This window comes from Corvus cornix, chromosome 2 (genome assembly GCF_000738735.6).
Source record: "Corvus cornix cornix isolate S_Up_H32 chromosome 2, ASM73873v5, whole genome shotgun sequence".
Classification (NCBI taxonomy): Eukaryota; Metazoa; Chordata; class Aves; order Passeriformes; family Corvidae; genus Corvus; species Corvus cornix.
In genome coordinates, this window is record NC_046333.1 from 18,110,861 (window position 1) to 18,130,130 (window position 19,270).

A 19,270-nucleotide genomic window follows, 5' to 3' on the forward strand; every position below is an offset into this window, starting at 1 on the left:
CAAGCCTAGTGCTTCCAAATGCCCCTGAGAGAGAGGTGAGTATTGTGGGTTGTATTTTACAGGTGGAGGTCCACCAGGGCTAAGGCCAAATACAGACTGTAGTCCATAAGAGAGGAGGGGCTTCTTCCCCACTTACAGCTGTGCATGTCCTTTTTGTTTCATATTAGTAATCCAGTTTTAAATCATTCTTAGTATCACAACAGTAGAGTGCTTCAGTAATCTGAATACAGCAATTGGATTCTCATTATCTAAATGTAGTCTTTCATATAAATTTGTAATTTGCTGAATATTGTAAATACTTGAAAGAAAAGTGTTAATGTATGAGTTTAATGTATTATTTTTACTGATTTTATTCAGCTAATAAAATAAATATCAGACTAACTTGTTCACACAACTTGCCTTTAGTTTGCATAACCGAAAATATTTTTCCTAAACAGAGTATTTTGCAGCTTTATACTCAAAGCCTAAAATCTGTTCTCAAGTAAAAAGGCAGAGACTTGGAAGAGACTTGGTAGGAAAATGTGTCTGTGACTTAGTAAGACTTTCAGCTATTTATATCAAAAGAGCTCTGTGAATTGACTTTTCGAATTCTTCAGATCTGTGTCTCATTAGTTGCACAAAACAAAATACTGTTACTTTAGAATTTACCCAGTAATTTGCTTCTGAGGAAATTTAATTTCCCATCATAGTTACAATGGGAAATTTATGGTGGTGAGGATGATGAAAACGTAAATATTTTGTGAAATATCAGTGTGTGTTTATTTTATATTTAAAATACTGTGCTCTACTGATATCACAGCTCTAGAGATAAGTTTATTTGGGTTAAAATTTTGTGCTCTTTTAACATGTACTGCTGTTGCTGACTACTGCTTTTACAGTAAGTATGTTGCAGATGATATCTTAAGTGTGTGGAAGGAATGTGGAAGATACTTTCTTACCCCAAAAAGTGGATAGTGTATGATCTGTATCATTTACCAGACTGGGAATATAATGGTAGATTCCAGATTATGTCTTGAGAGGCTGTTTTTATGGGTTTGAAGTTTACACAGAGAATTGTTTAATATCCATGTAAACCACTGGTGTGAAGTGATCTGGCTCCTGATTTTGACAATGGCAAGCTGTTCTTTAACCTTGCTTTTCTTCTGCTGGTTCTTTGGCCCTTATTAGATAACCGATAGACACACTTTGTAACCAATGTATAAATGCTCACATTTCACTACAATGAAAAGAAATGCAGCAACACTTAGTATATGATTATCCTATCAGACAGTATTTATAGTTAAACGTATTATGGAGTACCATTCTGAGTTATAAGGCTTTATATCTGTTTTTGTTTTTCAGTAAGTTTTGTTTCTATATTTCTCTCCTAATCAAGTCATATGTCCCCTTTCTGTGTGAAAACACAAATTATTACTGCTGTTTTGGTGTCCCCTTGTCTATTTTCCCACCTCCTTACTCCATTGCAGGTGTCCATGGACTACATATTTTTTCCATCTAAAATCAGATTTTTTTTTTCCTTGTGCTGATCTCCCTAAGTCTTTTTGTTAGCAGCAGCACACTTTTTTCCAAGAGCCATTCTCTTCTAATCTGTAGCTCGCCATTTTTTCCCAAGAGCCCACTCTCTTTCATGCTGTTCTGTATTATTATTGGTAGGTTTTTTTCCCCTGTATTTAGCAAGTAGTGAATAATATGCCTGGAGTTCTTTCACCCCATCACCTTTGGCTAGTCTCATCTGTTTGTCTTGTATATTGTTGTGCATCACCTCTTCAAATTTAGATCCCTTCTAGTCTTGTGAAGAGTCTATTGTTGTATTATATTGAAATCATTAAAAAACAGTTTCTTCTTCTTAAAACCTCTTCTCAATCTCACAATATTTCTTCTAGCACTTGAATTTACAGCTATCTCCAGCTCACCTCTTTTCTCAAAATCAGATTTTGACAAACTGGAGTTTCTCATTACCTAGTATTTTATACTCACCTTTTTCATCACCATCACTATCTCTGTGCCGAAGTCTAGCTTAAATGCCTTCTTCCCTGGTCTGCTGTAACTTCCTTTTTATAACCATTTAGAGTTTATAAAAACTGAAGCAATTTTTATTTTCAGCCACTTTCTCTGCATACCATAAGCATGGACTTCACAAGTCTGAAATCACAGTACTGCTTTTAAGCTGCAGCACAGCTCTCTCCTGCCTATCCCTCACCCCCTTGAGCTGTTTATCCCATCTTTCTGCTTTTATGCCTTCCTTATTTCCATCCTCCTCTTTCTGCCTCATTCTGTTCTCCTCAACTAAAATAATTTTGTACTCAAGTGTATTAATCTTTTAATTTTCTAAAATCTCCGATCCTTATTCTTTATTCAAAACCACCCTTTCATTCACATACATGTTTTGCTTAAGTGATGTAAATCATGAGCCTGTCACTGTGAAGAGAATACAACATCATCTCATGTCTTCAGGGTGTAAAACTTCTCAGCTTTCCGCTGCAAGAATAATTGAACACTTTTTCATTATTCTTTAATAAGACTTGTAAGGGATTGAGAGGATACGTTCAGCACCAGATCATAGCACACTGTGCACCTGATAGCACAGAAGCTGGTCTGGGCACTGAGCAGTGGCAGAGCAGTCCCCAGCTCAAGTGCTGTGTGTGATCTTGGGCACCACAACATAACAAAGATATAAAGCTGTCCAGAGGAGGGCTGAGAGGATGGTGCAGGGCCTTGAGGGGAAGCCATATGAGGAGTGGTCACGGCACCAAGCCTGACAGAGTTCAAGAAGCATTTGGACAATATTCTTAAGCACATGGTGTGACTCTTGGGGATGTTTCTGTGCAGCAGGGCCAAGAGTTGGACTCGATGATCCTTGGGGGTCGCTTCCAACTCATGGTATTTTGTGACTCTGTAATTTAACTGAAACACAAGACAGGAGTAACAGTCATTGGTTTGCAAGCACACTGCTCTTCACTACACGCAATTTTTTTTTCCTGAGGATTTTGGAGGAGTGGGCTACAGTATAAGTTTAAAGTCATTTGTGTGCTGTTACTACGTTTTAATAAAATCAAGTATCTCTTTGCCAGCTTTATCACTTAATCTTCCCTTTTGCTCTCTGTCAGAAGTGCCTTAGAAGTTTTCCTCAACTGGTGACACCTTTGTGTAACTTCTGTTTGTAAGTGGAGGTTATGCTTTTCAGCAATATTGATAGATTGCTTATTATCACTTTCTAGTTCCTTGCTCAGTTAAAACTCATGGACTACAGCTTGCTGGTTGGAATTCATGATGTTGAAAGAGCTGAACAGGAAGAAATAGAGTGTGAAGAGAATGATGGAGAAGAGGAAGGTGAAAGTGATGGGACCCACCCCATTGGAACCCCTCCAGACAGTCCAGGAAATACACTGAACAGCTCACTGCCTTTGGCTCCAGGGGAATTTGATCCAGCTATTGATGTTTATGGAATAAAATCCCATGAAAGTAAGCAGTGAAAGAAATATTTTTATGTTAAGGTGGTTTGATTCTTGCATCAGAATCCTAAAGCCCTCACACCCATATAAAGGCAAATGTAAACTGGAAAATAGAAGTTTACTCTGTGGAAAAGGAAACTTGCTCTTTGGTGCAGCAGAAAGGAGAAGATTTCTGTAATGCTTAGCTGTTCAGGTTCACCAGTTTTCAGCAGTTAATTCATGGGGTTTTAATCCCTTTCAGGAAGTCTAGTATCTATAATTGGTCTTTTCTGGCAGATAACACTGTTAAACACAGTCTAAAATGAATGAGAAAAGAAGCATTCCAGATTATATTTCACTTTTTTGGTTGCTTTTTGAAAATTTGTGCACTCATACCCAATTTCTATGCTCCAGCTAAGAACGTCATAATAAGAAGTGTGTAAGAAGCCTGAAACTGAGTTTGATATTAGTGTGTAAAACTAAGTATAACTAGTTACCTGTGGCTGTTTAAGACAGGAGAGTTACGTGGTTTTTTTCCATAAGCACTGACACAGATATATACATGGTTTTATTCATAAAGAAAATATGATCTTTTTGTTGACACAGAAGCATTACCTTTCATATAACACTTCATAATTTTTCCACAAAGAAAGATGTAATCCACATTACTTTAACTGAGCAATAATTCCTATTTCTGTATGCTATTTTTTTCTTTTACACTCATTTAGGGGGTTTTGCATTATATATGAGTGCAGTTAAACTCTCAGTTAAGGAGAGCTTGAGCCTGTGGTTTTTACCAATCTTCATTATGAGTGACATTGACCTGTCTTAGCTGCTGATTGTGTCTCGCCAAGTCTCCTTTGTTAGGAGGAGGACTTGTTGTTTTCAGAAGTCATTCTTACTGCCCTGTGTTTGCCTTTGCAGATGCACCCAGGAAGGAAGTGTACTTTATGGCCATTATTGACATTCTTACTCATTATGATGCAAAAAAGAAAGCTGCCCATGCTGCAAAGACAGTAAAGCATGGGGTAAGTATCTGGGTTGGTTTCTTCCTCTTACTCTATTTATATTCATGCAATTTTGCTTACGGGACAGTTCAGTAAATCTAGGGAAAGGGGAAGTAGATCAGAATTCTTTTCAAGTTTAATGTGCAATAAAAATGTACAGAGTAACTGCTACACATGACATGCTGAGAGTGGAACTCCTTTTTCAGCTGTATGCACAGCTTTCTCACCCACAAAGAGCTCTAGTGAGATGCTTTTTAAGATTTTGTCCTAAATTTGTGACATGCACCTTATTCTTGCAAACAGAGCTGTTCACTGCTCTATGAAAGCTGTCATGAATCTAATTTCAGGTGCAGGTCCTAATGATGGTTTCGTTATTTGGTACAGCCTGCTGAAAGTTAGTTCTTCAACATATAATGTGGCTCACTCTAGAGGACTTCTTCAGAAAAAAAAAGTACAATTTGCAAAATTAGACATAAAAATAAAATGTACATATTAAATATTCAGAGACTGTTCAGTGAAGGCTTCTGTTTGACTGCCATTATTTAATTTTGACTGAAATTGCTGCTTAGCAGCAGACAGCAAAGAACCATGGTGAAACAGCCCAGTCTTCCAGATTTATGATTTATATCTACCATTATCACTCCTGTGGTGATTTAAGGTTCAAATTTCATAAACTTTTTAAAGAGAGCATATTCATTCAAGAGGCTAAAATCCCTCCTGTGTCTAAGTATCTAAAGAGTCAGGGCATTGTGGGAAGTTTTACGCAAAGGGCTCAGGGCTTTTTAATTACAGTAGAGAATGATGTGACCTGCAAAGGCCTGTAGGAGGTATTTTTTTGTCTCTCTAAAGCAATGCTTTCATTACTCTCTCTGCTCTCTGGGCAGCTGAAAGTTGATGCAGACCATATGCAGCCATTATCTGGCAATTATTATTGAACTTTGAAAGTAGCAGACTTTAAAAACTCACACTTCTGGCTTAAATAATGGATAGAAATACATTGTGAGCAACAGCTATGATTATTGAAACTGATTGCGATTAGAACTTATTACAGAACATTACTTTCAGATATCCATTTTGTTTATTTCACTGTCTCATCCTGAGCCACATGACACTGAAATTCATTCATGAATTGCATGCATGCAACTTTCCTCTTTTGTAAAACAGGAAAAATATAAATAAAAATGTGGGTAAGGCTCTGAAAAACTCGAGTAAAAATATGAATGAAATAATGACTTCATTGAGATAACAATTGTATGGTTTATTCAGTGAGTCCAGATTTAAATGCATAAACGTTGAAAAAGTGTTAGTGTTACCATGTATTTCAAACCAGGCTATTTAGCATTCAGATAACAGTACATGTTACACAAGTGTTGACATGCCAGATCTAAGTATGGCAATTCAGTCTTCTCTGTATGAAGGCACTGCTGCTCAAGAGACCAGAATCTGCTGGTGAATCAGTGGGTAGCATGGCTAATTGTACTGTAAAAATTCATATAGAGGACTGAAGTACAATAAAAGTAAAGAGAAGTATGGAAAGTAGAAAGAGCATATTTCAGAAATGGAAGATAGCTGTTGCAGTGGTGAGTACTGGCTATCAGTGTCCTCCTGTGAAGCCTAAAAAGGCACCAGTAAGATTCTGCTTGAGGGCCATTACAATCTGTGTTTCCAGTCTTTGCTTCTGAAACTGCATATGAAATTTATTGAGTAACATCCTCAGTGATAAAAGCATGAAATAAAACACTGCTTCTTCCTTCTTTCTTCTCTCCTCCCAATTCTCTGTATAGGCTGGTGCAGAAATTTCAACTGTTAATCCTGAACAGTATTCAAAGCGCTTCTTGGACTTTATTGCCAACATCTTGACGTAACCTATCATGTTACATAGGACAGACACGAGACCTGGGGACAGCAGCAGTGGCTACAAGTGTAGGGAAAAAATGGAACTCAGAGAAGTGCTCATCTTACAGAAAGAAACCCCTTTGTTTACATCTGCTGGCAAAGATGACTGAAGTGGGGTGGAGTACTCGCTTTAACAGCTGCCTGATATTCCCAGCATAGTTCTAGCTATTTCTGACTCTTTTGTGTGTGCAAAAAAAAATTTTAAATAATTTAAATAAATAGAACAGCTTACTCAGAGTGCACTGTGACAGTAATACTCTGATGCTACCAGCTGAAGTGGAATAAATGAGTAAAGAGGCGTGGGGTGGGGGTGGGGAAGAGTAAATGCATGTTAAATCTACAATATTGATATCAAATTGTAAACTGTGGATCAGTTTATTTTTTGAAAAAAGATACATGACAGTATTCTTCATGATGATGATGACGATAATAATGAAGACCTTACTGCGAATGTTACACTTACACCCTGCACACTGGCACTCCTTAAAAAAAGTATCTGGTGCCAGAGGCTTTTCCCATTTGGTTTAGCAGTTGGGTTTTTTCCTTTTCTTTCCCCCCTCTCCCGTTTTTGTCTTCTTTTTCAGCACATTGCGTCAGGAAGTTCAGCCTCTCAGACGTCTGAGAGCTGGCATCTCTTACCTTACAAAGAGCTAACGTAATTCATGCTATGTGTACATTTTTGCTATGGTAAACTTATATTAAGGGAAAACTTTGCTTATTTCACTTTGTTACCTGAAGTTTTCATTTGTTTTATATTCTTGCAATATAGGAGCTAATAAGGTTGCAAGTGTAAAAAAAGCTTATCTGAAGAAGCGCATAGTTTTGGGCAATAGTAGCTCCATCTGCTACCCATCCTGAAAGATGTGCACACTGATAGAAATTCCATTCCCTTGTAATTTACTGGGAATTTGAAGTTTAAATGCTTATGTTGTACTGTTAAAACAGCGGTATTTTATTATAGATTATCCCTTGAAAAATGAACCCTGAATTTTACTGTTTACATTATTAGGAAAGCAGGGATATTTCTGAATTTCAGAGCCGTGTACAATATATGACTTTTGAGTTTACATGTAAAGTTATTTTGCAGTACAAATGAAGTAATGTTTGTCATCTTCCAAGAGGTAATGTGCAGTAGTGTACTAAAGTGAATGTCTCGCTCACCTCCATCATAGACTCTTTCACGATAAAATGCGAAAGGATATTTCAGAGGGATTTTTCCCAAGGTTGTCTTTCAGCATCAAAATGACCTGTCCTACCATTTACTCAATTTTGATTGTATAGTACATTGCCTGAAACTGTGCTGATCATGTTTAACTTGTTTAAAATTTTTAAACATTGTATTCCTTCTCCTCTTGTATTTTCCCTGAAAGACTCCATGCTTGAAAGAGACAAATTTACATATGCTTAAAAGTTTATCTACTTATACACTGTGCTAAAGCTGTGCCTTTAAAATTTCTTTATTGAAATTGTTAGATTTTGTAGGCAACGTAAGAGAAGTCAAACCTCCCTCTCATCATTTCTAACTGGGATCAGGAGTGCCAGCATGCCTTCTCCATAACTAATGTCAGTGCTGCTCAGCTGCAACTGTGCATAACCTGTGTTGTGGTTCACTTCAGACGAGCCCATACAACAGCAACCCCTTAATTACACTCTCTTCAGCGGCCAAAGGCAATACTATTCCTGTTGCTGTGTACTAATTTTTTTTCCTTTCCCTGACCTTTCCCACAGGATTTTTTGTTATGTTTGACTTAGTGATGTCTGCAGCACTGTAATGTATGTGTATACTTTTGTATTGTATGTATTTAAATAAGTTGGTACTGCGGCTTGATTTTTTTTTTTTTTGTCCTCTCCCTAAACACCCTGGTTGTCTACGTTCTCACCCAAGTTTCGTTTTCTGAAGCTTCTGAAGGTATGAGGCCACAGGGAGACCTTGGAATAAAAATAAGGTACTTGGAGTACATATTTAATTGCGGCCAATGAGTGTACATTTTTAAACCATTTAGACATTTACAGCAAAGCATTCCTTTTGTCTGTGTAGCATTTTTGTCACTCATTCTTGTTGATAAACTGTTTATTTGGACGGGGCAAGGAAGACTCATTATTGTGTATGCTAGTGCTTAGATTACACTCCAAACATGAGCAAGGCTTTATAAAATAAAGCACTTTGATGACTCACTAGGTAAATCCTTTGTTCTTGTGTTTCACCTATGGTTTTGATTGCTTACAGGTGAATTTTGGATGTTAAATGCCTGTATAACAAAGGAAAAAAAGTAAGACAAAACATAAACTTGAAGGTTTTCACTAGATTTTAACATGCTTCTTCCATGCTTATGTTAAGGGGCTTGAAACATTTAGTCTCTGGGGTTTTGGGCTGAGACTGCCTCTGAGAATGAATACTGAGGTTTGTAATTGGCAAATCTGTGGACTAAATCCTAGTAATAACAACAAAACAGGAAGATCATCCACAACAGTTAATTAATAGAAGGATTGGCAGAACTGTGCTATCTGTGATCTTATGCTAAAACAATTGTTTTAATAGTATTTGGGAGTAAGTCCAAACTTTCATGGGAAGGCGGCAGGGATTTTTGGTCTAGAATTTCAGACTTTGATTGTCAGGGCTTTCAGTGTGTGAGACAGTCTCTGCTGCACATCGTGGGCAAATGGCAGAAAAGTGTCTTTTTGTCTTTATTCTGTCTTAACTTTTAATTCTTTTAATACATTTGTCACTTTCTGGTCTTTTCAATTTATTGCACAGATGTAGCAAAAAAATATTTTCAGCAGTATTACCCGTAAAATACGTGACTGAATTAATGATAGATATACCCCAAAGACGAGGTGGCTGAGGAGCTATTCTATTAAAAGTAGGTGAAATGATAGAGAGTGGAGAGATTCAGCTTCTTAATTACTCACTTAATGATGTCTGTAGTAATCCAGGGTTGCACTTCACACAGCTGCTCCAGCTGTTGAGGGTTTAGTGTGAGCATGGTGCTCAAGGAATGCTGCTCAGGTTACGTGGACCATTAGCCACGGGGGGCAGCAAGCAGCTGCAGGACCCTGTCTTTAGCAGAAGTGTGTATATAGCAGTGTGTAAGGAAAGGTTATCTTTCCTGAAGGCAGTGATGATATTCCACGTAGGAGATCCAGCTGGCTTGTTAATGCAAGACTGCAACAGCAACAAAAGAAAAATGAAAAATTCTTGGAAACAATAATTTTCTATGTCAACTATATAACCTAAACATATAATCTGAATTTCCAGCTCCTTCCCTTGTGCACACTTCTTTTCCAAAGTAATACTAGTTGGCAAGTCCCTGCATGAAGTGGGACGATTGCATTCTGATGGTCTCAAAGCCTACCTTTATCCAGTGTCTGCTCTCTCTATGTGCTGTCCTTTTGGTTTCTCTCAAACTCATATATTTAATGGGTGGAAAAAATACCAAAATAGAGAGCAGTAAACTTAGAGGAGAAATCTGTTTCACCTCTGTCTGTCCTGATGTCTCTATGGCAGGAATTGTTTCTGGCAATCAGCATATCCCTTACAATGCCAAGTGACAAAGGCCATTTGTGTGAGATGAAATCATTAACAATTGCTTTATTAAAACTGTTAAAAAACAGGTCTGGAGAGGACTTGAAAAGGTAGTTGTAGTGTGTCCCAGAGCAGTTCAGCTGTAAATAAACATTGGTGAAAATCAGGTTAATCTTTTGCAGGGAGGGTAGTTCCATGACTTCCCTGTGCTATCTCTTCCCATGCCTCACTAGCTCTATCATTATGAAGATTTTTTTCTAAAATCTTACCTGACTACATTACTATGCTTTAAGCTCATTAATATTTGTTCTGTCTACAGTGGACCCTAAGAACAGTTTATTCTCTTCCAGTTTCTCTTAATGTGATCCTGCCTCTATGTACTGAACAATGTAAATATTAGCTTTTGCACATATTAAATTGAATATTCCCTCTCTTATTTAACAAAATTATCAAAATGCTTTGAGCAAGGCAGAATGGCCTATTCCATTTTCTGTAATGCCTAATTTAAAAAAAAAAAAAGGTAAAATGGTGCTTCTTGAATTTCTGTTTTGAGAATTTCTTAGCCATTCGTTTACCATCTAATAAAAAATAATTATCATAATTGCTGTTTGCACGAAATGCAGTTTCAAAATGAGCACAGCTAATGCTTGGCTGTGGTTGTTGCTATAACTGCAACTATACTGCTTTTCTTTTTTCCCAAAGTAAATAATATCATGATCTTAGCTTTTCTCATCATATTCCCTTTTCACAGCTTCTTGTCTCATCTCCATTAGTGATAATCAAATAAAATAATTATTTGGCCATAGGTATTAAGATACAAAAAATACTTGTTGCAAGGCGGCATAAATTCATTCTTACCCAGTGCTCTTAATATTTGTAGGCATTTTAGTTATTGCCCAATATGCTTTGAGCTTATAAAAAGCTTCTACTTTGTTCCAACTTGATCTGATTCATTCGTAGTGACTCGTTTTATTTAGCAATGTATGTCCTGTTGGAATAAATGGTGTTTGTGTAAGAACCTTCTGTTTTGAAGACGTTTAGCACTTCCACACAAGCCTGGAAGGTAATTTAACTCATTGCATTTCTGGTATTTCACCTTGCCCAAGGCCAAAGCACTCTGCTTTCTTTTCCGTTTATGTATTTTTAAGTGGATGCATAAAGCTATTTTGTTATGAGGATATCTCAGTTGCTATAATGTCTAGAGTGCATGTGTCGTACCAGGGCAGAGAGAAGGGCTGGCTCCAGTTGCTGGGCTGACAACAATTCTAGTTTGTCTTCCACCACCTGAGGATAACGGGGTCATGTTTGATTCTGGTTAGGAGAAAGTCCTGTGTTCCTGAGATGTGCCTGTTTATCCCAGCACCTTGGATTTGAGTGATGCATAAGAATCCTTTCTGCCAAGTAGGTCTGATTGATTAGTGCCTACTTTAACCAGGCTAAACTGAACTTTACACTCTGGGTCAGGGCCCTATCTTCCTTCACACTGTGGAATTGCATAACAAAACTAAATATTTTATGCCTTGAAGGGCTTTACTCTTTTCTCTTAGTTCCGAAGTAAGTCTTAGATAGAAATTTATTGGTACATCAGCTGCACCAAAGACTTTGTATTTAAGGTGTTAAAATATCAAGTCGTACTGTGCAATGATGATCATCTCTTCATAGGGTAGAATGGAGAGAATCTGCCTTTAGTTAAGCAGTGACATGCATGCTGGGCTGCTTAGTACTGCTCTGCTGCTTCAGTCAGCAAAGATCTGTGTGGAAGGAATTACAGTATTTGATCTGATAACACTGTGAAGTGCTCTGGAGCAGAAGTTTGCAAGTTGTGTTTCACATGCCACAAGCTGCCGCATCACTGTGCTGGGCTGCTCTTTCACCCCAGGATGCAGGAGAGTGGGATGGCACTGAGTCAGTTGGAAGGGAGAAAGCTGAGTGCATTTGTGACCTTGAAACTGGACCCAGCAGTACAATGGTGCTTTTGGAGGTCCTGGTCTGGAGGGAGAAAAACGTGCTTTCTGTACAATACAGTCACTGGTCACAGCCAGCATGGCTTCATGAGGGGAAAGTCCTGCTAATCAGATGTGATTTCCTTTTGTGACAAGGTAACCCACCTAGCTGATCAAGGGGAGCCAGTTGATGTGATCTTTTTTTGGATTTCAGTAAAGCTTTCCATGCTGTCTCTCACAGTGTCCTTCTGCACAAGATGTCCAGCTCACATGTGGATAAACACATCATGTGGGGAGTGAGCAACTGGCTCATGGGTTGGGCACAAAGGGTTACAGTGAATGGGGTGACGTCAGACTGGAGTGGAGGCCTGTCATTAGTGGGGTTCCACAGATTGTGGTAACAAGGATTTTGGGTAAGAGGAGAGCACAAACCAAAAAACCTTTTCTAAAGCAGCAAGGAAGAGACAGTACTGAGGCCAGTAAATAAATAAAGCTGAGAATGAGAAACAAAACACAAAGAAGCTACAGAGAACATACTCCCTGGGTTTGGCATCATCTGCATCTGCTCTGGGGTCAGGGAGGACAATCCCATATGGGAGCAGAGAAAAATCTCAGACCATAAAGATTATAATGCAAAAGGAAAGGCATAAAATATTATGTTGACAACACCATAAAAGCATTTTACAATAGTTCCCTTCTCACCTGAAATAATGGGAGAAGTGCTATGATGTAGGATTGGAAGTAGAGCAGTGGAACAAATCAGAGAGAACTGATCAGCCTAGAAAGTAGACAATAGCAACCCTAAAAAACAAACAAAAAAACCCACCCAAAACAAAAAAAAAAAAAACCAACCCCACAGCATATTTGAAAGCAAGGCAGTAAAAGCTTCAAGGAGATAACCCTGTAAAACATAATTAAACTGCTGGGCTTGTATCATATGATAGTATGCTAATACAGAAAAGACTGAGCAGGAAGATGGCCACGTGAAACATTTCCATCATCAAAATAAGCTTTTTCTGTGACCCAAACCAGTCTGTGGAAACACTTTGTTTGGATGGGATATTCTTCTGACAGAAACATTTCCTCAAGCACTGTGTAGCCTGTATCTCCCACCGTTCTAACTCAGCCTCTTCATCAGACACAGTCCCCACAAGCACACCTTGTGGCTCCATTCAGAGTGCTGAGTTGTCTGGCCTAACACGATTGTTTTCATGGGCACATTTGGGCAAGGGAGAGCTGATAAAAGGAACAGGCTCTTCAGATGAGAAGATGGGTGTGAAAACACTCTCATTCTGTTAAGGTCCACTATGGAGCAGCTCTTCCTTCTCAAGTATTGGGGGTTTGCTTTGAACCCTCAGTTCAGCCTTTAAGTTATCAAGCAGGGCTCTAACTTGCCCTCTTGGGGAAGGTGCATCAAGTGTCTCTCATCAATTCATTACATGATGCTGCAGTGGAAGAGCAGGTCACAACTCATATCCTAGAAGTCACTCAGTCTGATAATATCCATTGCAGTTGAAGGCTCATGTTTTAAATGTATGGTTATTCTGAAGAATTGGAATACAAATGTTTTAAATACAAAATGCTTTCCCAAAATGGGGTTCTGTACTTAAAACCATCCAGAGATGAGCTGCTGTTGATGCCTTTTCCTGGTCTTAAAATCAAGAGTCAAATAGAAGGGGAAATGGGATTTTACCTTGGTATTTATTTTAAGGATCCTTAGGTACACCACATCCAGGTGGAATGCACCCCAATGCACACCCCAAAAGATTGGGTATAACATTATAGGTCTTACTAATTAGCATATCTATCAAAGATTCCCCAATGAGAGGCTCAAGTGAGCCCCCCTCCCCAAGGAACCTTCCCCTGGATGGTTCTATCTTGGTTCACAGAATGTGTGCTGGAGAGGACCTTGGGGTCTGGGGCACACTGATCCCTAACTACGAAGCTTCTAAAATGTTTAGTCTCTTAGCTTGGCAAATAAGTCCAAGAATGTAGGCAAAAAGCACTAAGAATACAGAAGTTGTAGAAAAGGTGTAACAGGGATACAAAAGAAAAGGCAAAAAATCTTCATGGCATCACTGTCATATATTTTCTTGTGCTGGTGAACAGGGCTCATTATCCAGACCCTCTCCAAAGGCACAGTGCCCTACATTACCACTGAGCAGCTGTGCATTTACTGCCAAGATTATTACTGAAACAGCATTTGTTGGATTCTTGACAAACATGGCTTCACAGAAGAGGAGAAAGAAGTTACAGAACTGTTGTTACTAGTCAAATTCCTTTACATATTAACACTAAAAAATAAGCTTTTTCAAACAGGTGAGAAACAAAGCAGGTTGCACCCTGGTAAGGAGGAGTATAGATCTCTAATTTTGTGCAAGAGGGTGGGAAACATACACAGATACCCAGAAAGTGATGGCTGAAGATGATCTGCAAACAGCCAAGCATTATGCTGTTAAATGCTTTATAGATCAAAATTATCAGCTTAAATTAATCTGTGCTTTATAGGCAGACAGTGTAAAGAATGCAGCTGGGACATAATAGGATCAGAGTAACCAAAGTCAGGGAGTAAATGAGTTACACAAGCTGTGAGTAGAACAGAAACCCTGCTGAAACCCTGCTCAGAGAGAATTGTGCTTGCTGGACCTTGTGGGCACCCGGGCAGGCGTAGCTTTTGCAGCCAGAGCCCACATAAATACAGAGGCTGTGTCTGGGAGAAAGGAGCGGTTGGAAAAACTGTTGTTATGTTTCCAAACGTACATTCTCTCATTACATGGAGCAACTAAAGAAGAGAGTTTTCATAAGAGAGCTAGCGGACTTGCCAGCTCCTAGAAATCTAATTTCACAACCAAGCATAACCAGAGGGCTACATTTCACAGTTTCTCCTGAAAATAAAAGGTGGAAAAGTTTAGATAGTTCAGAGAAACCAGGCAAGGATCACATACAAACATATTTCCAGATATTCTCAGGATTTTTTGACCAATGTTTGGGTTTAGGTCTTTCATATCATACAGATATTTCCATGAAGTCTCAGCTAGGAAATTAGTTTTAGATGTTAACAGCCAAACTGTTTCTAATTGTAATTGTTGCTTTTTTGCTAAACGAAGTAATTTTAAACAGACCTCCTGTGTAGCTTAATGTGGTTTTCAAGCAAGCTGCTCACAATAACTGCTTTAGCCCCTTCTTGTTTATTCCACAAATCAAAATGTTACCTTCCAAACTAATTCACAGCCTGGAGTGCACTGGTCTGGTTTTTAATCTGAGTAATAGAAAATGGTCTCATCAACTTCCTTTGCACTGCCCCCTGTGCAGTCACAATCAGGTCTGGCTTTAGCTATGACTTCCCTATAGCAAAGATTTACCGTGGTAAAAAGCAAGTTGTACTATTTCTGAAGTTCCCTCTGTCAAGCACATGTTATTCCTTCAAACCATTATTCACTTTGGAACACATTCAACACATCAAAAGAAATCCAGAGGCATTTGAAATATTTTCTAACTTACAAATAACTTGAGTTGGAAATTATAACTTGATCCAAAGCCCAGAAAAGTCTGCATCTAAATTCAATAGTTATTGAACCAGGTTCTTCAAGCATAACCTTTTCATCATCCATGACTCACACAAATTAGTCCCTGTGAAACTAAAAGGTGTTGCTGTTTTAACAGTGCCAGCATAAACTCGTATTTCCAATCTTTGTTACCATGGATCTAGATACATCTTGGTAAAAGTACTTATGTTGTTAGCCCACGTCCCAGTATTTCCTTAGGATGCTTATTGAAGTTATTCTGCTTTGTACCAGCGTAAGAAGTATGACTGTTCTTGTACTAAAAGCTTTACAGCATAACTGCAGCTTTAAAAGGAGAGTCAAACTTCTCACCAAAAGGTTTACTGACTATAACTATATTGAGTATAATTAGTTATCAAGACAGATGTTTGAGCAGACCTTCTCCTGAACAGAATCTTCAGTCCCATTTGCCTAATGCTCCTGTAGTACTTAACAGCCAGCTCAAACATCCTTTCAACTGTTAAATAAATTCCCACAGACCAGATGAGAGCAGAACAAATCCAGCTCCAGCACACACACAGAGTATGTGCTAGTTTTCCTACAGTGTAATTAGTACCGTGCAGCTTCTCAATGCAACAGGAGAACTCTCTATCCTAACCAAGGGAAGGGAAAGCAAGCTCACTCTGTCTGTGTTAGACCTTCTCAATTCCAAAAGATGCTTAAATACATAATTTAAAACACAAGCATGACCATTTCAACTCTAAGTTGACTGAAATGGTGTAGTAAGATGATGCTCTTCAGCTTTAGTTGCTCTGAAACCTTGCATGGGAAGTAAGACATAACAGAAGCTTGGTTTACAGCCAGACACAAAAGCTTTAATGCAGTGTTTCTTTCACAAATGTCTAATATGAAGCAATTTTTCTCAAAACCTTTTCAATATTACTCATTTTTGACCGAGAAAGAAATACCACAAAATCAACTCAAAATAATTTTATTGGAAAAAAAAGCTGGGAGAGCAATTTTAGTCCTAACAATGTACGTGTCAGTTTGCACCACTGAAGAACCTATTCCTTTGATAAGTATCTTACCTGTAATGTGGACCTATGTCAAGGGACTCCTCCTCCAAGTTCCAATACAGCAAGATATAGAAGAACCTGCCCAGATGTTCTGCTGACTTTCCTGCTGTCTTGCTCTGGTGAAGATGGAAAGAGTACCAGCAGACTAATAATTACAGTTGCATTTATGAAAATAAGTTGGAACAAGAATCTCAATAATTGTAAGCATAAAACTCTTTCACTCACCAAGTTTCATCATGCAAATGAACAAAGTATGTGGGAGGTGAGCAGAAGAGAAATGAAGGGTGACAGCTGTTAATGTTCTTGGATGTCACACACCAGTGGATGTTGTTAAAGAGCAGAATGGTGTCAATTCCCATTTTTGCAGCTATGGCACACCTCTTTATTCATGCAACACATGATACACAATTATCCTCCAGAGGTCACAGAAGTCAGCTATCCCTTTCATCTCATTCACATCAATTAGAAAAATATGCCAAGGTTCATTGAGATTGATTTTTTTTTACTTTTTATGGCAGTTAAAGGACTGATCCTTGACTCCAGAAGTTCACAGCCTACTATCATGTCCTCAGGGCAAGGGTGGGGGCTGCAAACGGGGAAATATGCAGCTGTTGTGGTAACAAAATGAAAAAAGTAGATACCTTTGGTGGATGTGCCTGGGAAATGTTACTAAAGATGCCCTGGAAGTCACTCGAGACAGAAACAGTAAGGACAAAGAAAAGGGGTGTTCATGGCCTGACTTGATTTTAAGGCAGCAATTTCAACACCCACAATCAGCTGCTTGTAGGGCAGAAGTACCAATTGTGCTGGTTCTGGGACAGCTACCAGCTATTGTGCCTGAAAAATCCATCTGCAGCAACAGTATTAGCTGTGAGTGCATATTTCCCAACGTGGTGACATTCCTTCTGCCCTCTGGCTTTTGTTCAGGCTTCAACCTTGTGACCAGTGCAAATCTATCTGCACCAGTGCAACGCACAGGAGCAGCTGGAAGCCATTGCTCAGCAGGAAAACTGTGACATATTTGCCATGACAGAAGTGGTGGGATGGCTCACACAACTGGAGAGCTGCAATGGAGGGGTACAAACTCTTCAGGATGGATATGGAAGGAAGGAGAGAAAGTGGGGAAGCCCTGTATATTAGGGGCAGTTTTGACTGGAGCTTAATGATGGTACCACTGGCATTGTCTTTATGATTAAGAACCTGGCAGGTATCATGATGGGGTCTGTTACAGACCTGCCAACCAGGCTGAAGAGGCAGATGAAAAATTCTATAAACAACTGGGACAAGTCCTGCAGGTGCTAGTCATGGTTCTCCTGAGGTACTTCAACTTAAAATGTGGGAGTTGGTCTCTATTCCCAAGTAATACGTGATAGGACAAGAGGAAATGGCCTGAAGTTGCACCAGGGGCAGTTTATATATTGGCTAATAGGAAGAAAATCTTCACCAACAGGGTTATCAAGCATTGGAACAGGCTGCCCAGGGCATTGATGGAGTCCTGTTACATCCCACCACAGAAGGTGAGGGTAACCCAGGTTCTTGTTAATAGATCCCTTTGGGCAGATTAGAGTGAAACGACCCTGAGTGATCTGTGTCTGTGAACATACCTACATAGGATTTGTTGTAGAACAGTTTGGTTGCAAAGGTGTGTAGCCATTTTGGTTATTATTTTCTATAGTAATATAACAACATAAAAGCATTGCCACATGAAAGTGCAACAACATCATCCAAGGACATGCGCAAGGGAAAAGAGAGAGGGGACAAGAGCGTGAAGCACAGAATAAAGGAAGAGAGACAGGAACAGAGTGAAGATCTCATCACCCACAGGCCCCACAACAAGATTTGGCTGCTTGTAGTCCTGGTCACAGAGCAGATCCATCGGGTGGAGGAGGAAGTCCTGAAGAAGTGGTGGGGAAAAATCTCTGGAACACACCATCTGCTGAGATTATATCCACTCAGGTTCAGGTGGGAATGGCCAGGTACCTCCTCCAGCGGGGAGCTTGATGCAATAGTGTTGATGATGGGATGCTTGGAGCCCTTGACACCTTCTAAGACAGCACAGCTGCCCATTGCATCAGCGGCTGGCCGTGGAGTCTGTTACGGCCCATCAGCAGAGATGAGTACCCCAGGCCACAGCCAGTGTCCCAGTATTTCCCCAGGGGCAGGAAGGGGCAGCCCCACAACCCAGTGGTTTGTGCAAGGGAGGACAATTTAGCATGAGGAGAGGCACAATCTGTCTCCACAGGATCCATCTCCTATCTTGCTCAAAGCCCTCATTCTTTCACCCTCTGTTTCACCAGATCAGAGGTGTAGCTATTATATGCCCAAAAGCTCACCTCCATCTCAACAAAGCACCCTTACACACTCCACAAATAGGGGAATGTTTTGAGCCATTATCACTTAACAGTTCAGTCTTTTACAACTCCCCATCCCTGGAGGTATTTAAAGACATGTAGATGTGGCACTTATGGACATGGTTTAGCGGTGGACTTAGCAGTGCTGGGTTAATGGTTGGACTCAATGATCTAAAAGGTCTTTTCCAACCTAAACAATTCTATGATTCGATGATTTTCTTCATTGTTTTTAGGAGTCCATCCTCAGATCCCCTCCTGTCCTTTGCTGGGCAGTTTTTCCTTGCTTCTTCTCCAAGATGGTTTTTATGCAATATGTGTATTTCTACATATACAGCGACATTCTGGATATAGATAAGCAGTTGGAGGACTGCATGGGATCCAAGTATTTCTTTGGCATGTAAGTTGTAGTGTAATGTTCAAAACCATAAATACACATGCAGAAAAGTGAACAACTTTGGATGTGTAAAGTTAACAATTTCTTTTCAAGCTTCCTTTTTGTATTACTAGGCTTGACTGTAAAACAGAGCTGAGTTAGACCCT

At 39.3% G+C, this 19,270-nt stretch overlaps 1 protein-coding gene across 1 annotated transcript in view; it reads left to right on the forward strand.

Annotated features, from left to right (window-relative positions):
* PIP4K2A (phosphatidylinositol-5-phosphate 4-kinase type 2 alpha) overlaps positions 1–8,518 on the forward strand; it is a 106,386-nt gene extending 97,868 nt beyond the window's left edge. The window contains exons 8-10 of the mRNA XM_039549164.1: positions 3,219–3,462; positions 4,356–4,459; positions 6,223–8,518. Of these exons, the coding sequence (XP_039405098.1) occupies positions 3,219–3,462; positions 4,356–4,459; positions 6,223–6,303 (429 nt within the window). The 3' untranslated portion in view covers positions 6,304–8,518. The remainder of the gene's footprint in view (positions 1–3,218; positions 3,463–4,355; positions 4,460–6,222) is intronic.
* Positions 8,519–19,270: the final 10,752 nt, after the last annotated feature.